We start from the raw sequence: 20,127 nt of genomic DNA on the forward strand, positions 1-20,127 counted from the left end.
AAAAGTAGTGGCATCATGGAGTGTAAAAGGCATTTATTGTGGTGTAGGGATGTTGAACAGTAAAAAAAAACAAAACAAAAAAAACACAAACATATTTAAAAAAAAACCATATATATTATCATAGATGTATTTTTCTGGAAACAACTGGCTGAGGAGGAGTTGCACAGGCTGAATAGTTGATCACATTGTGGAAGAACGGGCTCATCATCAAATCATTAAGACGTCATTTTATAAATACCATTTTTACAGCTTGATGAGATATTTAATCGATAGATATCTTAAACCAGAGGGGGGCTGACAACTGCTGCTAACACATCTTGTACACATACTGATATAACATGCAGGAATACTTTTTTTTTTTTTACCAACATCATCTGGATAAATGAGCCAATGATGATGATAATGGGACAAATTCTCACAGCAACACTGATAAATTAAACACTCGAGTCATCAAATGCATTGATACTCGCCTTGGTGGTCTGACTTTCACAGTGACTATAAAACACTGGTGAGGTTGGACAGAAGAAATGTTATCTGCTTTTAAAGGCCCTTAGAAAAACACACTACTGATTAACTTTTTTAAACTTAAATTGTTTTGGGTGTATGTTTGTGTTTTTATGTCAGTGTGTGAAGCCCACTGAAACAAATCCCAATCAACAATGTTGTTGACATGACAAACTTGAATTGAAACTTGAAACTTCAAGCTTCTTGCATCAAGCAAAGCTGAGGAGCCGACTACAAAGGTCACTACTTCCTAATTCCAGAAGTAGAAATAGATTTCTTTCTTTTTTTAATATGTTGTCTTCACTGGAGACAGTTTCTCAGATTCGCACAGCACCCTCACAAGGCTTCATACAACCTTTTCACATACGCATTAAAACTCTCCAACACAAATAGAAACAGATTCCGATGTGAAGGATCGGTTGAGTTTCCCTTTAACAGAATCATAATAACGCCATAATCCTTGGATTAGAGCGTGAAACAGGAACCGACCAGGACTAAAAAAACACTAAAGCAAGAAAACATGGCGGCCATGCTGGTTCTATTCAACTCTAATCCAGATGACATGAAATTCAAAATTCAATCTTGAATCCCGGGGTTTAACTTGTTGGTTCTGTGTGACATTCTTCCCCATTGTCGAGCGCAGGTTTTTTAATCCCGGCCTCGCCTCAACACTGAGTACACAAGTCTGAGCTCTTCACTTCCACACACGCAGTTCTATTTTAATTTCTCACAACCATGTCTTGTAAAAAAAAAAAAAAAAAAACTTTCACACAGACAAACAATATGAATGCAATTTGGTCATGATATTCAGCCCATGACGTTCTTCCTAGTGGAAATAGACTAAAAAAAAAAAACTATCACTGTACATTTGAGTGTCTCTCCAGTCAGACAGAGACAGATATTGATTATTTATTTTAAAAGGTTATCAGCCTTTCACTGTTGGTCACCTTTAACTATAGCTACATTATATAGTCCTGTAAGCCCCATGTATGTTAAAGTTTCCTGCTTAAACTTTACTGTCAGAATTTCAGTAGTATTCAGTTTTACTGTGAAAATGCTGCGTTTTCCAGAAGAAAGATTTGGTCATATTATTAAATATATAAAATATTATCAGTGATTTCAAATACAAATGTCGTATCAGTCCAAGCACCAGTGAGCGCTATCACAACCTGGATGTTATGAGTATGTAAGGTTCGGAGACAAGGACAAAGGGGCAACTGAGACTGGCGCTTTTTTTTTCGTCCGTCCACATCAGAGAAGTGGTGGGTCAGGTTTTACAGTCAGGACTTGAGGACACGGACAGCGCTCCGAAAAGACATCTCCCCTGCTGTTAAAGCGCATGCAGGGCTCCAGTCACACTGTTCAGCACGGTCCCTGCCTCAGTAAACGGCTCCCATACTCTGTGCAGCTGACGGCCCCGTTGACGGCGTGTGGTGCGCCGGGCCCACCGCCGGCAGACCTAAATGCGCGCCCTGCGGCTGGTACCAGTTCTGGTGTGCGTACTCCCCCATGTAGGTGGGCGAGGAGTCCACCGGAGGCTGATAGGGAGCTTGCCCCCTGCTGGAGGGATCCAGCATTGCATTATTCTTGATACTGCCGCTGCTGTTTGTGTTGCTGTTGCTGCTGCTGCCGCTGTTGTTGCTGCTGTTGTTGCTGCTGCTGTTGTTATTATTGTTGCTGTTGCTGCTGTTTTCCCACACGGCTGGGGATGGAGGAGAGTTGCAGGCCATGGAGTCGCTGGCGTCTGGACTGTGTTCAAGAGGAATGTCCCCGAGCGGAAACTCTCCGTTCTTGTAGAGCTTCTTAAACTTGGAGCGACGGTTCTGGAACCAGATCTTGACCTGGAAGGGAAGAGCGAGAAATGTTGAGGCAACAGACAGAAATACGGAGATGTTAAAGGGATAGTTCAACATTTTGGCACATTCGCCTTTTGCCATAATCCCCGTAGTCATAGGGGCATGTTCATTACCCTCAAAACTCATCAAATACACAATCCAACAACTCCAAAACGCTCTCGTGGACAAGTTGTGACCTGCACATTCACCACGCTATGAGATAATCATGTATAATTATGTAACATTACGACACATGAAGCAAATACTTGGAACTACTTGCTCTTTTGAAATCACTCCGCCCAGAAGCCGTGTCTGGAATGTAGTTGCCTCGAAAACAACTTGGTCTATTAATGTTACATTATTATCTCATAGCGTGGTGAATGTGCAGGTCACAACTTGTCCACACGAGTGTTTTGGAGTTGTTGGATTGTGTATTTGATGAGTTTGATGAGGGACGGGGGACCTGTACCATTCACCTCCATTGTGTTCACTGAGCAGCTCACGTCTCTGCCCCGCAGATCTCAAAACAACATGCACCAATAATTAAAAGTAATGAACCTACTCCTATGACTATAGGGATAATGGCAATAGGTGAATTTGCCAAAATGTTAAACTATCCCTTTAAGTTGAAAGCATGTTATATTAGGTAAGAAAGAGAAATTTAAAGGGACAACGAGGAGTTTTGGAAAGCGAGGTGTTTTCACACTACATTTCCCATGAGCCTCCCCGCGCACGGTGAAATTCTTGAACGGACGAAAGCGAAAACATTTGCCAAGAATGTTTTCATTGATCAAGAATGAAAGTCGGGGGTTCGAAGACGATCAGATACCGTCGTAGTTCCCACCATAAAGGGCGATTTAGCGGCGTTATTCCCATGACCCGCCGGGCAGCGTCCGTGAAAACGAAAGTAGGAAATGTTGGGCAAAATGTTAACAAAATAACAAGAAAGACAAAACAATATATTTATCGAACATGGACCCATTAACAAGTGTGGGTAATGTAGACTTTTTTATAGCCAAATACAAACTCCTCTTTGTCCCTTTAAGGCGAGACACGGCAGGCAAAAACATCGTTTTTTCATGCACTTATCAATTTTGAGATTTTGGGCTATTTTGCTTCCATAACATGTCTTCTTTCAGACTAATACAAAAAAATAGTCTAAAATACACATTATGGGTGTTTATTTTACTTCACTTTGACTGGTGTCGCCTGTAGATTTCTCCTAAATTCACCAGAACTGAGCGTTCTATCGCGGAGCGAGCCGCGTCTGTTCCAAGGGGGCAGTTGTCGGTCTGAGGAGTGAAGCTCACTTCCGCGTTCAAAAAGCTGCAATCCCCTCGGCTGTCGCTGGGGGCTGGCTCCAGAAGGGAGCAACTCCAATTGAGCCCCATGTTAAAATAGCCAATTTTACAGCTTAAAAAAACATATTTACAGCCTGGTACATTTCATTTTTTTGGTCTCAACCGATAGTTTCTACCCCCGCACACACTCTGAGGGGGGTGAATTTTTTTTAAACTCTACCGTTTTACTGTTATTAGGTTTAAAGTTCTGGCCAATTAGGGCACAGAACCGTTGAGTGACAGGTCCGGAGACCGCTGCTACGAGGCCAGTGGGCGGGCTCTCGGCCGGCCAACGGCTGCACCGCTCCAAATATGGCAAGTAGAATCCAACATGGCGCGGTTCAAACCCCCGTAGTAGCGGCACAAAACAGACTCCCCCAAACCAATGGGTGACGTCACGGACGCTACGTCCATTCTTTTTACAGTCTATGGTCTGTTCAGACTCCTGTCATATCAGGTATCGCCGTGAAGCTCTCTCTCTATCTCTCCCTCTCTCTCTCCTGCACTAATGTGTCGGTTCCAAAAATGGTCATTTCCTTTGTACCAGCGACGAATCGTAAAAGTACGAGGGAGGGTCTCATTGGCTGGTGTCGTTTTCCGACAGCGTGATTCGTTTAGAAGCATCACGTGATGCGCTCTGAACAGCGGAGGGACTTTTAAAAACGGGGAAAGGAAATCGATTTAAATCCTCACGTAAAATAAAACAGCAACTCTCACTTGCTAGACAACAAAAGACACAGCACAGAAACTCACCGAGCCATAAGATCCCTTTACAAAGTGCGTCATCGCGGAAGCTGTCACCCGTAAAAAAACGAGTGTTTGCCGCCGGAGACCAGCGCGATACACAGCGGTGGCTTTTTTTTTTTTTTTTTACACATCAGACGTCTGAATGAACTGATCGGAGATTTAATATGTCCCTGCGCTGGTACAGGGCTTAAAATGAGCATCGATCCTCAGAATCACGTGTTGTGCAGTAGTTTACTTCTCAGTGACAGAGGTGAAACGGATATGACACTGACATGGGCCAGAGATGATTTTTAGCCAGACAGAGAGAAACTGAAAACATTGGTTGTCATATTACAGATGAGCCCAACTAGGCTACACCTAAAGTGTTTCTTATTTTTATTTTTTTCTCTGACCTACTGGCCCACACACCTTAAAATTCACAGTGGCCAGACACTCTTGTTTCCAGTAACAATGGGCTCTATGCACAGCTCCACTGCTTTCTAAATTCAAGGCAGCTCTTTTATTTACTGACAAACTGATTAATCCAGGTGTGTCTGAGTAGTCACATTGGTCAGACACACCTGGATTAATCAGTTTGTCCAATAATGTAATACAGGAAATAAAGGAGCTGCCTTAAGTAGTAGAGCTGTGCATAGAGCCAATTTGTGGAATTTTTGCAATAGAATCTTTAAAGGCCGTTTTCTCAAAATGAGCTTTTTCTTATACTCTGGACCCGAAATCTCCAGTTCAGCAGCACTTACAGACACCAAACCTTCCAGTTGTATTCCCGCCTATATTCTGAAGGTTTTTACAGAGGGGATTGTTGATATATCATTCACAGCCTCATTTATACAACAATTTATACCTAAAAACAGGGCGAAATTTGATTTTTTAGGGCTGGTGACAGTATTTTCTCATTTACAAAGTGATAAAAAGAGATATCCAAAATCCCCTCTGTAAAAACTTTTGACTTTAATATGTCAACAAAATAAAACAAGAATTTTGAAAGTGGCTTTATCCAATCTTCAGATTTCGGGTCTGGAAATGTACACAAATTCACGCATATTTAATTATATAATGTCTAATTTCCATATGTAAGCATAATATTTAAGAAAACATGTAATACAAAAAATAATTGTCTCAATCTAAGTAATAAACATAGAAAGTTTCATGGCAATAGCTGTTAGTTAAATTTTTTACCCTATTCACCTGGGGTGTCTCGCCTTAAGCAAATGGTGTTAATCTGTGTTCTTCGGGCACTTGGGGGAAGCAGACCTACCTACCAGCTAATGTGTGCTCAGAAGCCTGTTGCAGGCAAGGGGGCAGTTGTCGGTCTGAGAAGTGAAGCTCACTTCCGCGTTCAAAAAACTGCAATCCCCTCGGATTCCTCTGGGGGCTGGTGTCAGAAGGGAGCATTCCCCATAGACCCCCGTGTTAAAATCGCCGACTTTACATCCTCAGTAAACATTAGGGATGCAACGGTTCTCGGTAAAATACCGAACCGTTCGGTACGGCCTGCACGGTGCAATACGCTCTTGGACCGCGGTATTTCAGATTCAGCTTCCATCAGCTCTTGCTGCTTTACAGGCAGCTGTGCCGTGTATGTGTGTGCCTGGCCGTTTAAGGCGAAAGCCCGCCCCCGCGAGTCGATGTCCAATCACTGTTGAGCCTCCACACACTCACAGTGACTCCCCCCCATCACACTGAAAGTGCAGCTCACACACAGAAGAGGGGAAAAAAAGAAAACAAACAGGCGGCAGCACGAGCGGTCGCTGATCGCAATCGCGGGGGAAATTAATTAATTATTAGCGCGATTTAGCACATTTAGCTTTTATTAGAGTTCCAGCAGGACTCTGTCCATGCACACCGCACGTGTGTGGTCGCGTATCCGCGTGCCCACGCGCGATAGAGAGGCCGAGGTCGGCAGGAGGAGTTGACTGACAGGGATGAGAGGTGGTGAAAGGCTGTTTAAAAAAACACAATAGACTAACTCCTTCTTTCCCAGTGAGAGACTGTGGCTGCCAGCATAGTGACGGTCTTCCATGACGGCAGTATAGCGCGATCTCTGTTTGAAAAGTGGCTTCAGAGTGTTCACCTACTGAAAGACTAAAGGAGTGTGCAGAGGGAGGAGCTAGGCTAGGGGCTGTTCACAGACAGTTCAGGGGTGTGTGTGCGTGTGTGCGTGTGCGTGTGTGAGTGAGAGAGATAGAGAGAGAGGAGAGCTATATTAGAAATATTATAAATTATAAACATTATTTTGGGAGAAAAAAAAAGTTCTCTGCACAAAACACATACCGAAACCGTACCGAGAACCGTGGCCAAAAACCGAGGTACGTATCGTACCGTGGGCTACCTGTACCGTTGCACCCCTAGTAAACATGTTAAAAGCCTGGTGTCAGAACGTTTTTTCGTCTCAATCAATAGTTTCTGCCCCCGCACACACTCTGAGGGGGGTGAATTTTTTTTAACTCTACTGTTTTACTGTTATTAGGTTAAAACTCTAGCCAATCAGGGCGCGGAAACGTTGAGTGACAGGTCCGAGCAGCTCCGTGGACAGCTGCTTCGACGCCAGTGGGCGGGTTCTCGGCCGGCCAATCCAACATGGCGCTGTTCAGGCCGCCATATTTGAGTCACAAAAACGACTCCCCAAAACCAATGGGTGACGTCACGGACGCTACGTCCATTCTTTTTACAGTCTATGGTTGCAGGCGGTGTACAGTGGATTTTGAAAGCTTTTTCAGACAAACATCTCCTACTTCTGAAAAATTAGCTGAAGAAAAAAAGGCTGAAAGACACTAAAATGCACCACAGACCTAAAGATGACAACAGAATGGGGTGATAATCAACTGTTAATTTAGTGACTTCTTTCATATAACACACGGTCGTTCAGTGTGTGGTTCATAAAGAGGCTGTGGGGCGTGACATGTAAGCTGTACCAGGGCTGATGAAGCTGAGGCTGATCAGGGGACCGACACCGAGTAGGTTTCTGTTTCTGTCCTTTCACACACACAAAACAATGAGAGTCAGCAGTCTTTCCAAAAAATCTCCATTTTATGGGCCAGTAAACCCTGAAGTCGTGTGGACACCAGGCATACAGTGTGGATGTGGCGGCCGGCCATAGTTGGACATCCCTGCCTGTCTCTTTGAAAGCCCTCTCTGTGTGCTTGTCATGCAGGGTGCGCAGACCGTGCTGCGTTTAGGTGCCAGGATCGGCCTCACCTGCCACTCAAGGTCCCCCATTTTTAGCAAGTTGTTTTGGTTTCCTACCTGTAAACACCACTTTTAGCAACCCTTGAACACAGCACACCACCTCTCATGTACAAACACAGCAGAAAGAAACACAATGGAGCATTTAACAGCCAAACAATCCAATATTTTTCCCAGCAGCTGGTGCTGACTAAAAACAGAGCTAAAGGTGTTTCTGAACATATTAATTTTTTTTTTTTTTGGGCAGTTTTGATAATTTAATCTTTACAGCAGTGTTTTTCAACCTTGGGGTCGGGACCCCACTTGGAGTCACCTGGAATTCAAATGGGGTCGCCTGAAATGTCTAATAATTGATAAAAGAGATTTAACTAATTATTATTCTTTTTAAAATGATTATTAAAAACACCACACGTAACCTTAAACAACTGTATTCTATACTTTCACTTTCTCGAATATAAAATGCAGCATATAAAAATATCTGAGCTGATGCATGATTGGCGGCCGCGATCACATGACTGCGCGTGATCGGGGGTCTCCAGAAATTTTTGATGTCAAAATGGGGTAACGAGCCAAAAAAAGGTTGGGAACCACTGCTTTATAGGTACAATATTTTTTTGTTCAACTTGTCCCATATGTTTTCAGCAAAGGTATCACTGGAATGGAACGTGGCATCATTAAAGCCATATTATTTACCTTCCATTAAGCACAGGACACAGTCCAAGAACTGTGAAGTGGCAGCAACAATCACATCACAGACTATTTACAACGCTCTGAAATGTAACATAATGGACGCTGATGTTTTCGTTTCTACAAACCATTAACGAAGATCAAACTAAATGACACGACGATCACTCTTCAGGTCGAGTGCCTTTGTGCTCTCTGCTGCTGCTTTCTTAAAGGAACGCTACCCAGGCACATACTGAGCAATGATTTACAGTAGCTTTGATAAAACAACCCGCTCAGCAGGTTTCAACTTTTATCACTTGAGCCAAGATAATTCATGTGGTAAATCATAAGAGCAGGAAGCATGACTGTGTAAACCAGAGTGGATTCTCTGCGCTGTCGAGGATCGGCGAAGACTCGGGCTAATGTGTTTCTGCTCCACTCTGCTGTCATTGTATTCTGCTCGGCTCTAATCTTGTTTTATTGTGTTTGGTTAATCTTAACGGAGCCTGGTGTGGTAGTTGAGTTGTCTTTGTACTCATTCATTACTTTCACTAAGAGGTTTCATTCTGACTTTACACCAGCCACCAGTCTTTCTACTTCATCGTCACTTCAGGCTCTTCACATCTGTCATATTCTGTCAGGCCTCGGTTTTACATTTCTTCTTTCCCATCGGTGCGTATCTCTGTTTGAACCTCATGTGTCAGCTAACACTTCAGCCAGTTTTTCATTTTCAACTGACAGTTCAAATTTTCCAGTTGACATTTAAATCAGTGTGCCTGAAAATTTCTTTGGTTTCAAATTGCTTTTAAAGATCTAAAGCTTTCATCTTTTGTAATTAAACTGACATTTCACCGTGGTTCACCTTAGATCAACACTTGAATCCAGTGACAGTGTTTTCACCTGTGATTCCCTCTAGCTATCGCTGCATTATATCTCTGTCCCTGTGGATGTGTAGCCTCACCTGTGTCTGTGTGAGGCCCAGCTGTGCAGCCAGCTCAGCGCGCTCCGGCAGGGCCAGGTACTGGGCCGACTGGAATCTCCTCTGCAGGACGGCCAGCTGGTAGCTGGAGTAGATGGTCCGGGGCTTGCGCACCTTCTTGGGCTTCCCGTTGACCATCCGGACCTCCATCTCTGGTTCTTCTTTCACTGCAAGAGATCAAGGTTAACGGTCATTGTTAATTGTGTGTTTGTGGAACCTTACAGCAGCTGTGATTTGTGTTTCTTTTTTTTCACTCGTAGATTTGAAGTATTTTCTACAAACAATGGCATGAGATTGAATGGGTTTCCACTGTGCAGAGAAGTTGTAGCACAAAAATAGCCTGGGCTGCTACAACCCCGAAATTTCAAAGAAATTCCGCCAGCACTCTGAACTTATAATTTTGGTCTGAGTGTCTCCCACAGCCGGGGAGGGAGACAGAGATTTATAGGTGCTTTTCATGTAGCCTAGAGGCCCGCTAGTATACGTCCTCCACTGTTTATGCTCTTTTTCTCCTACCCACATATATTTATATCGTTTTTTTTTTACATATATTTTTTTTTATGTTAATGTTCAGTTCAAATATATTTGATCAGCACCTATGGAAATGACAAAAAATATAATGTTCTAGTGCAATTTGTGTGGAAAATATAATTCAGTAGAATAACATTTCACATATTTGAGAAACCATTATTCATTGCATACCACATTCACAACGGTGGTCAAATATGCTTATATTTACTGAATAGGTTTATTGGAGTTCTTTTGAACCACAATTTAAAGAAAATATAGGCTTTGAGGCAGCATTTAGACCTAAAATTGCTAAGAAAAGAAAAAAAAAAGAAAGAAAGAAAAGAGTCATGAGAAACATCAACAACAGTAAAATATATCTAAATAAGAAAATAAAGCCTGCAAGTATGTAGAGTAGAGTGTCAGGTTCTTTGTTATGAGGTTAGGGAAACTTACAGAGGTTTAGACTCATGATGTCAGTATTCAAAAATGATTTAGTTAAACCTAGATATTTTTAATTCATTCATTATTTAGCTGATTTTCTTATTTGGCACATCTTTCTCTTCCTGTTTGTGTCCTGTGCGTTTGAATTTCTGAAGAAAACAAAAAAACATAACAAACAGCTGACCTGCTGATGGGTTTGTTTATTGATTTATTTGTCAGGGCGTGGCCACAGGCCTTTGCGTGATAAGGAGTCCTCCTCGTTGGATGATTCAAAGGCAAAGGCTGACTGACATGTCGTGACACCTGATGTGTGTGGCTGTGGGCCAAAGTCCCCTGAGGCCATTTGCAGGAGTCAACTCCCAACTGGAATGTCAAAAACAGTACACCAGTCTGTCGAGTTTGTTTTTCCTCTGCAGTTTGCACAGAGTTGAAAGAAGAGCCAAAAGGAAAAAAAAAGCTTCAGCACAAAGTCTGCTAGTTTTAGTTCACTTTTCTGATTGTTATACCATTACAGTAACTGTGTATTGAGAGTATTGTAATATTCTGATTACACTCACTACAAGAATGTGAGTTTTTATACTTTTTTGTTTCATTTTGAATGAGTGTTTGAATTGAGTTTATCTGTGTTTAAATAATCTTTTTAGCATAAATTAGCTCTTTATTATTAGGTCTTGATGAAGGTAAAGTTGAAGAATCCGTGACGACAGCGAGCCTGTGGCTTCCATCCAAAAGCCTTCAGGCTCATCTGCCTATTCCTATCAAAATAAACCTCACCACTCTATCAAGTTCAAAGACAAGCCGATGAACAGGAAATCTCACACTGAGCATCAGTCTGCTGGGGAACAATGCACAAAATCCAACAGAGAGCTGATTAAAGAGTCTTTCCTTGAAACGTATCACTATAAATAAAGTTTATTATTCACGTTCATGTCCAACACCACTGGAATTTACAGATTCTATCGAAATTTGGTTTGCAATCTGTGACATCCCTGGCATGTAAGACCAGAGGCTGCTGCTGCTGCTGCAGTGACAGTTGATGGTTGACTTTTTCTGCCAGCCAAGGCAAACTCTGACTCAGTTTCTGACCTTTAACGGGACCGGATTGTAAACCTCACCCTGATCCAAGACATCCATCAAACGGCCTATATTCTCCTAACAGCTTTACTGTTGAAAGTAACACATTTCCTTGAACTGTTAAAGTACCTTGAAGTATATGATATAGTTCATAAACATTAAATACAGTATGTAGATGTTTCATGCAACTGAATTATCAATTAAAAGTAATAAATAACCCTAAAAGTATTCCCTTTGAAATACAGGTGTTCATTAAATGTTTTTCTCCTACTTATATTGCAAATGAGCTGCTGCTCTCCTCTCTGATCTTCTCATATTGGAGAGTCAGATGTTCAAGAGGAGAAAGCATCAGCATCAATCAGCAGGAGGAGCGGAGGGAAACTGGAAAATAACAAGAATATTATTTCCCCTGTGATTAAAACATATCATTTGATTCTTGTTTTTTATTGTTTTGTGAACTCTAGTACGTTACACATGAGCCTCAGGTGATGCAGCTCTCCTCTCTCCTGGACAAAGTTGGAGAAGAGGAGGGAAGACCCTCTTGGATCAGGACCTTCAGTTTATGTCTTCATTATTTAATTATTAAAACATTCACACTGTGCGCTATAAAACACTTCTATACATAAGTTGTGTCGTGCTGTTGTTGAACTTACCACTGTCTTGCATCGCCGCCTGCACATCTCTGCTGAAGGCTCCGTGCTCTCTGTACGCTGCGTGACTGTACGGGTATTCAGCTTTGCCAACGGGATACGCGCCACCGGGACCCATCCCGTTCAGGTTGTAGTGGTGATAGGCGTACGCGTTCATGTGCTGGGCCGAGTACTGCTGCTGTGCCGGGTAGAAATCCTGCCCGCTGTAGAAGCCCATGTCCGTGGAAGAGGACTCCGGCAGGGTCGGGGAATCCTTGGTGGAGGAGATGGAGCTCCCAAGCACGGGGAGCGAAGGTTTCTTCTCCTCGAAGACAGGTGAGGGCTGCCCGTTCATTCTCAGGAGTTTCTTTTCTTTTCTTTTTTTCCTTCTTCTTCTTCTTTTAGTGTTTGCTCGGAGCTGGAGGGAAAAACCTGCTGGAGTGCTCAGAAGTCCACACGCAGTCTGGAAGCTGGCGTTTCCAAACTCCCTTGACGCAGCAGCCAGGCTGTCCACCGTGGCGGCGCCCAACCCAACAAGAGCTCCTAATTACAGGGCGCGCCGAGCTGAGCCAAGCCGGGCAGGACTGAGGGGAGTGGATGTCTCCTTCTCATTGGCTCCTCTGCTCGCTCCCTGCCTCTGCCCTGAGGCCAAGACAGCGCTGACTGTCGCCTGTCTGGCTCCCTCTTCTTCCCACAGAAACCTCCAGTAAGCCTCTCCTCGGGCCTGCGCCGGAGCGCATAAACAGTTGGCAGGCCCCGTAAAGTCCTCTAACTAACATTTACTTGGAGGCATCTTGGAGGCTTAACAACATCCGAGACTCTCGGCAGACTGGAGATTTAACCAGCCAGGGCCGCGCACAATGGTGTTGTGATAAGCGGTGTTTACGCAGGGAGCTTTACAGCAGCCTCGCCATTCAAATGCAGATGCTGCCGTCGACCCATGTTGAGACCTATTTACAGTTAATTAAAGCTTGTTGTAGGAAAGGTTGGCCCCCTCTTTACGCGCACTGACCCGGGGCTTCTCCCACGGCCTCAGGGAAGAGGAACAGCCCCACAGTAAATCTGCAATAAACTTCAGGTGTATAAAGCTGTGGGGACACACACACAGTGGAGATAAACAAAAAACCTCCATAAACGACCTGAGTGTTCAGAGTGCAGCTTATTCAGCGTGTCATTTGTGGGCCAGTTTTTAGTTTCCATTTAGAAGAGACGAGCCCACTGACTGCAGTGAGACATAGAGCAGCCTCCAGAGGGGGAGGTTTCCATCCACTCAGAACTTTTCAAGAGGCTTTTTGACGAGTTAAGACATAATCTGACCACCAGGTGTCGCCAATGAGACTCCTGAAAAATCAATACATCTCTTCATTACTGACCTTTCACACAGTGAAGTATTTACTCCTCTGTAGGCTTGAGTAATATCCAAAATATAAAGTTTTGATTGCCCAACCCAAATACAAGTTTTTATATTAGAAAAAAATAATGTTAAATTTAATGTAGCCCAGTGATTCCCAACCTTTTCTGGCTCGTGACCCCTTTTTGACATCACAACCCTGGTGAAAAATTAATGTACTAAGTGTACTAAAATTTAGCATACTTTTGTGTACTTCAAGCCGCACTAATCATCATTATATTTCAAGTGTGTTTAAGATTAGTTAACTTGAAGAGTGCTAAATTGGAACAACTAATTTTGTGTTAAGTATATTTAAATTGTAATTAAGTTGTAGAAAAGCTCAACTTAAAGTGTATTTAGTGTACTTTTGTGTACTAAAGTGGAACAACTTAAAGTATATTTAGTGCACTTTAAGTACATGACATTTCATGTACTAATACATGCCTAATTAGTTAAATTAAAGTGTACTTTGTTTGTATTATAAGTACATTAAAAATTAGATGTTAGTGTATTAAAATATATACTTAATTATACTTTTGGTATACTACTTTCTACCTTCATGCAAATGTGTTACAAGTATACTAAAGGCTGAAAGACTTGTGGGACTACTTCCAGGTAAAAAAACATACTTTAATGTATTTAAACCACATCCAAATTATAATAATACATTGCAAATAATACAGAAACTTGTACTATCTCTAAATGTATAAACATTTACATATGGCTTTTAAACATTTTCAAAGGAAAACTTTAATAACACATTTTCAAATATTGCTTCTTTCGTACATAGGAAATAGAAAATAGAAATAGGTTTATTTCAGGCAGCAGACCTAAACATTACAAATAAACCTTTAAGGACAATTCCAGGTGAATTCAACTTGGGGGTGTATGTTGCTATCATTTTGGGTCTGAATGTGAAGATTTTCAGTTTAATCGCTCCTGTTTTGCGGTAGCTTGGTCTGTCGCCACATCGCTACAGCAGCAATGAATGGGAGTGGATGCAAGTTCCGCTGGTTAGCCTGTTTACATCCCTCAAAGCCGCATTTTTTTCAGATTTTTTTCCACAGACAGCGTCAGATGGCGACTCAAACATGTACCGAGAAGTTTATTTACTTCAAGCAAGCCGACATGCTTGTAAAACTAGATCTAATTCAAAGTCTTGTGCGAGACCCTGCTGCCGTGCTCGGTGCATTCAGGTGCAGTAGGAGCTACCTTTTGTGTCATAAACACAGGAATATCGACTCTTTACTTGCTTCAAGTGTACATTTTTTTCAACAGACAGCGTCAGGTGGCGACTCAAACATGCGCCGATACGTTTTTTTTTACTTGAAGCAAGTCAAGAGTCGATATTCCTGTGTTTATGACACAAACGGTAGCTTGCTGACTACCCCTGAATGCACCGAGCACGGCAACAGGGTCTCGCGTGAGACTTTGAATTTAGATCTAGTTTTACAAGCATGTCGGCTTGCTTGAAGTAAAGAAACTTCTCAGTGCATGTTTGAGTAACCATCTGACGCTGTCTGTGGAAAAAAATTGCGGCTTTGAGGGATGTAAACAGCCTAACCAGCGGAACTTGCATCCACTCCCATTCATTGCTGCCGTAGCGATGCTGGGACAGACGCAGCTACCGCAAAACAGGAGACGTTAAACTGAAAATCTTCACATTCCTTCTTTTAGACTTAAAATGATAAGAACATACACCCTCAAGTTGAATTTGCCTGGAATTGTCCTTTAAAGCCTTTGGAAACCTGACTATATATGGTAAAAATGCTTATATTATATCAAAGTCAAGTGCCTCATTAAGCATCCACAAAAGTCTGAGTGACAATAACTATTCATAACTATTAGAAAACCTTGTTTAAAAACAGCTCATTTTGCTATTGAGGCACTATTGATGCCACTGGTCAGGACAGTGTGGGCGTGGCAGATAACGCTATGATTGACAGCTCCATTGTCATAGCAACACGTCAATGGCGACCGTTAAAAAAAAAAAAAAAAGTCCTCACCGGAGGACGTGCATAGATTGATTGATGCTATTTAGCAGCTAACTAGACTACCAGCTTCGTTTTGGAGCGTCATAACCGTCTTTGGTCGTAGTCTCACAGAAAAAAAGAAGCTTTTAACCGTCACTCATGTCTGTGTGAGCGCCAGGAGGGGCTGACAGACACACACACAGAGACAAGGCAGGTCGCGCTGGAAAGCTAATAAATGCTAAAAGCTAATCGCCAATTTACACACACCCTCCCTCCCTCCCTCCCCTCACCCCCCCCAAAAAACCGGCTGTATCGGCTGTATGTAGAGAGGAGTTGTGAGGAGTTGTGGGCACACACACAGACAGACAGACAGACAGACAGACAGACAGACAGACAAGGTAGGTCGCGCTGGAAAGCTAATAAAGGCTAAATGCTGATCGCGGATTTACACCCCCCCACACACACACACACACATAAAAGAAACGGCTGTATCGGCTGCATGTAGAGGAGATGTGAGGAGTTGTGGGCACTGACAGACAGACAGGGCAGGTCGCGCTGGAAAGCTAATGAATGCTAAAAGCTAATCGCCACACACACACAACTCGGGTTGACATGGCTCTGGTTGTGAGGACTTGAGAGGAGTGGAGGAGCGACCGTTAGCAGAACGGTTTTGTTCGCCGCCACTGGGGGGCTGGGTGAGAGAACTGACGTGGCGATTTATGAATGGTTAGGATTTATTGCGTGATAAATCCCAGAGATAACTCCGCCCAATTCAAACCTACTGTACAAAACCTTAAAAGACAAATATTTTCAATTTGGATGGAAACTTTTTTCTAATTATTTTTACATGTTTAATAATATGTACATAAGACCCTAAAATACATGGTTAGGAGGCTTTGGTGGATTTGGGTTTCCAGAGGCTTTAAAGAAGGATAAGCAAAACACATGTACATACACAGTGTAACACAATTCTTACCCAGGTAAGTAGGAACATAAAAAAAAAAAAAATTGCAGCTATGTTTGAAAGTTCAAGTCACCTCTTTTTTCAGTCACTCCCAGTATGAAATGTTCAGTCCACTGAGGAAGTGAAGAGGATCTATCCTACCGCATGGTTGAATGTGTTGGATATGTGTATGTGTGTGTGTGTGTAATGAAGTGATGAAAGGATCCAGGTTCTTGATTCTTTGCGGGCACCATATCTCTAGTTGTCCTCCAGGCTGTGGTTCGCCATCAAACGTCTCGATCCAGGCTCCAACATCCGGGTAGGTCCAAGGTTCAAAGGATCCAACAGGAAAACCTGACCTATGATGAGTAATGTCAGAACATTCTCTTAATTCTCTCAACTCTCAATCATGAAATACAATATATAAATCATGTTAAATCCACTCAATTCACAGAGAATATTTCTAACTGAAGAAACATTGTAATATGACACCACACCCAATAATATCATAGCAACATTCTCAAAATATCAGAGATTAAGTTATTAAAATAACTTCTCCACATCAATAATATAAAAATAACGTCTTCACATAGTAATAAGCATGCAAATATAACATTAATACCAGTAAGAAGACGTACAGTGTGCACCTTCTGCCATGTCTTAGCATAAAATAGTGACTCGGCGTGCTAAAAACGCAGATACTGTGCTAAATCATCAGATTTTACAGTTCAGTGTGCAACAAATTCTCAAAACGTCTCATATTGCACCTTCAAAATGAAGCTAGTGCTAGCTTTAACGCTAGTGATTCACACGAGTGTGTAAGGTCTCTGGTATTAGCACTGATTAGCACTGGCGGTTAGCATTTAGCATGGAAAAAACGATTTCTCACCGATGCGTTTTCTTCTTGGTGGAGATGTCGGGTCCCTCTAGCTTCACTCTCACAGGTCCAGGGCGTCACCGGAGTTATCCCGTAGTTTTTAATCACTTTTATCAACTTTTACTAGTGTCTCCTCTTCACAAGCTAAGTGTCGTGCTCGATGCGGGGCTGCTCGCTCTCCTGACAACGGCTCCGGAGGAAGTGAACCTTGTTCTGAGCAGGTCAAGGGGCGGGAGCTTCTTCCCGATTGGCTGACAGCTCATCTCCAGCCAATCTCTTTCAAAATAAACGTATAAAAAAATATTTTATCACTGTTCAATTTGTTTTTATAGGTAAGTATCTGTTTTTAATTATTAACATAACTTAGTATTTATTAATTAACTTTTTAAATATGAATTCAGCTGTTTTAATATGCAATCAACTAATTTTTAATACAGACTTTTAACCTTGGTTACAACAGACATTATAACATTAAAACAATGTGTTTAAAGGGATATTTCAACATTTTGGCAGATTTGCCCGTTAATCCCTAGTCTTAGGGATAGGGTTCGTTACTTTTACTGTAATTGACGGTAACCTACAAGCTGTTTTTAGATCGGCGGGGCAGAGACATGAGCTGCTCAGCTACCGCTACGGAGACTATCAAACACACAATCCAACAACTCTACAACGCTCTTGTGGATGATTGTTAAGTGTTAAGTGTATTGTTTAATGTGATTTCATGCGTGTAAGGTTGTAGCCTATCTTTTTTTTTTTTGCCAAACACACAGCACAAAATTTAATAAACGGGTTTAGGTGCATAGGCTAATACCACTTTCCAAAATGTCCTGAAGTAGGCTACAAGCATAAATAACTTCACTTTATAATTAAACTCAAATGTAACTTAAAATACACTCAAACTTAATATTACAGTGTTGATATTAAAATGTATACTTTCAAAATATGTTATCATTGTATTTTACAATGACAATTTTAGCATACATTTTAAAATATATCAAAAGTATGTGTGAAAACAAATTTCAAATAAGTACACTTTAGAAATTACACATAAATTTCACTTTAAGTATATTTTATTTTAATATATTTCTATAAAGTGTAATATAGTATAATTATTTTCAAGTGTGTTAAAAGTGTTAGCGTGAAAGTGTGATGTTAGTGTAATTTTTATATATTTATATAAAGTACAATTTGTATAATTACATTTTCAATATACCATTCAAAATACAAATATACTTGAAATACAATAAAGTACACTTTTTTTTCACCAGGGAAATTTCTGGCGACCCCGTCGATCAAGATGCACCAGCTCAGATATTTCTATATGCTGCTTGATTTAAATTTGAGAAAGTGGAAGTATAGAATACAGTTGTTTAGGGTTGTGTGTGGTGTTCTAATCATAATTTTAAAAAGAATAATAATTAGGTTAAAAAATATTTTTATCATTTACTAGACATTCCAGGCGACCCCACATGGGGTCTCGACCCCAAGGTTGAAAAACACTGATGTAGCCTATACTGTTTCTTAATAATACATAATTATGTTATTGTGACTTGTGATTAAATGTTTCAGTTTAAAGGGACAACAAGGAGTTTTGGAAAGCGAAGTGTTTTCACACTACATTTACCACGAGCCTCTGCGCGCACGGTGAAATTCTTGGACTGGTGCAAGACAGACGTCTTGCCAAGAATGTTTTCATTCATCAAGAATGAAAGTCATAGGTTCGAAGCTACGTTTATATATCTATGGGTTCGAAGACGATCAGATACTGTTGTAGTTAACTTACGACCATAAACGTAAGTAATGCGGTCGATGTAGCGGTCTGTCGTGGTTTCAATCTATGTTCCTACTCACAATTATTCATTAAAGTCCCACTCCCGCGACCCTTTTCGGCCATTTTAAAACCAGCTCATTAGCAATGTACCTCTGGGGGGTGGGCGGAGACTGCGCTGCTCTGCACCCGCCCAGCCACCTCCTCGCTTGCTGACAGCTGGACATTGTACAATTACAGATTCAGCGCGTTTAGAGTAAAACTCCACACTGGGATTCGATCCCAGACTGGAACATAGTCCTTGCTCATGGTGCAAGCTGCTCTACCAGGTGAGCTATACCTATTATACCTAGACAGCTACACCGAGCTGTGAAGGCTTTCACCTCTGAGCCAGATGCAGAGCGGGGCGGGAGCTTGTAGCACTAGTGCCCTCCCCTGGAGCTGTGACACCCTCAACTCCAGTCTTCCTGAAACTGCCAGTTCGCGTCTGCCATTGGTTCACAGCAGTTTGAAGGCAGAAAAACTCTGAAATGCAATTTTGCACTTCCTTCTCTGCTGATAAGTGCTCTAACACAAGAAAAATGCCACAGGAACATGTGAAAAGCTCAGAAAACACGATTTTCACGGGAGTGGGTCTTTAAGTGCTGAAAGTTGAAGGCAGCTGAAATTTTTGAAGTCCTTGAAGACGTTTTGCCTCTCATCCAAAAGGCTTCTTCAGTTCTAAAGACCAGTGTGGGAAACTCCTATTTAACCCTGGGAGGGGACAAACATCTTGGAGGTGGTCCCAAGAGTTGTTGACTAGCCACCATGTGAGTCGTTAGGGTCAAATGAGCCAATGTGTAACTCAACAGAGAGTCGTTGCCCCCCCTTGGTGTCAAATGAGTTGTTAAAGACACATGGCTCCAGATGTGAATGTGGGTTAAGTCTTCAGCCGTTTTCCCACTAAAATTAGCGGGTCGACGCGGGTTTTTTAAACGCGGGTCGACCCGCTAACAATCGGCATTTGGCCCCTTTCCCATTGACCAAAATGAGCCGAGTCTACCCCCCCGCTGAGGAGTCAGACAGAGCATAAACCAGTCGCTCCGCTCTCATCCGCGGTGCAAGAAACACACAGTCATGCCACAGCCGCCCGCTGCGGAGTGTCCGTCCGCCGAGGCAGACGAGGTGTCTGGCTGACCTGGAGCACCAGGACCGCAGACGACAGCGAGTCTGCCTCGGCCATATGACGGACGTCCGCGGCACAACACGTCAGTTAAACAGACTGT

The 20,127-nt window shown here is 42.3% G+C and overlaps 1 protein-coding gene across 1 annotated transcript; it reads right to left on the minus strand.

The window, feature by feature from the left end:
• Positions 1–796: 796 nt before the first annotated feature.
• On the minus strand, positions 797–12,443 carry LOC146983478 (homeobox protein Dlx3b-like). Its single transcript, XM_085785060.1, has 3 exons — positions 11,936–12,443; positions 9,240–9,424; positions 797–2,345 (listed from the first exon to the last, which is right to left on the minus strand). The coding sequence occupies exons 1-3, from the start codon at positions 12,264–12,266 to the stop codon at positions 1,884–1,886; spliced, it is 978 nt and encodes a 325-aa protein (XP_085641186.1). The 5' UTR covers positions 12,267–12,443; the 3' UTR covers positions 797–1,883.
• Positions 12,444–20,127: the final 7,684 nt, after the last annotated feature.

Source organism: Trachurus japonicus, chromosome 8 (assembly GCF_045865225.1).
Source record: "Trachurus japonicus isolate A0001 chromosome 8, Traja_1.0".
NCBI lineage: Eukaryota > Metazoa > Chordata > Actinopteri > Carangiformes > Carangidae > Trachurus > Trachurus japonicus.

Excerpts from the sequence above, each read along its gene's own strand:
- LOC146983478 (XM_085785060.1), bottom strand. The coding sequence starts at position 12,266 with ATGAACGGGCAGCCCTCACCTGTCTTCGAGGAGAAGAAACCTTCGCTC. Across the intron at positions 9,425-11,935 it reads GGCGGCGATGCAAGACAGTG|TGAAAGAAGAACCAGAGATG; the intron begins GTAAGTTCAACA and ends GATCTCTTGCAG. Across the intron at positions 2,346-9,239 it reads TGGGCCTCACACAGACACAG|GTCAAGATCTGGTTCCAGAA; the intron begins GTGAGGCTACAC and ends CTTCCCTTCCAG.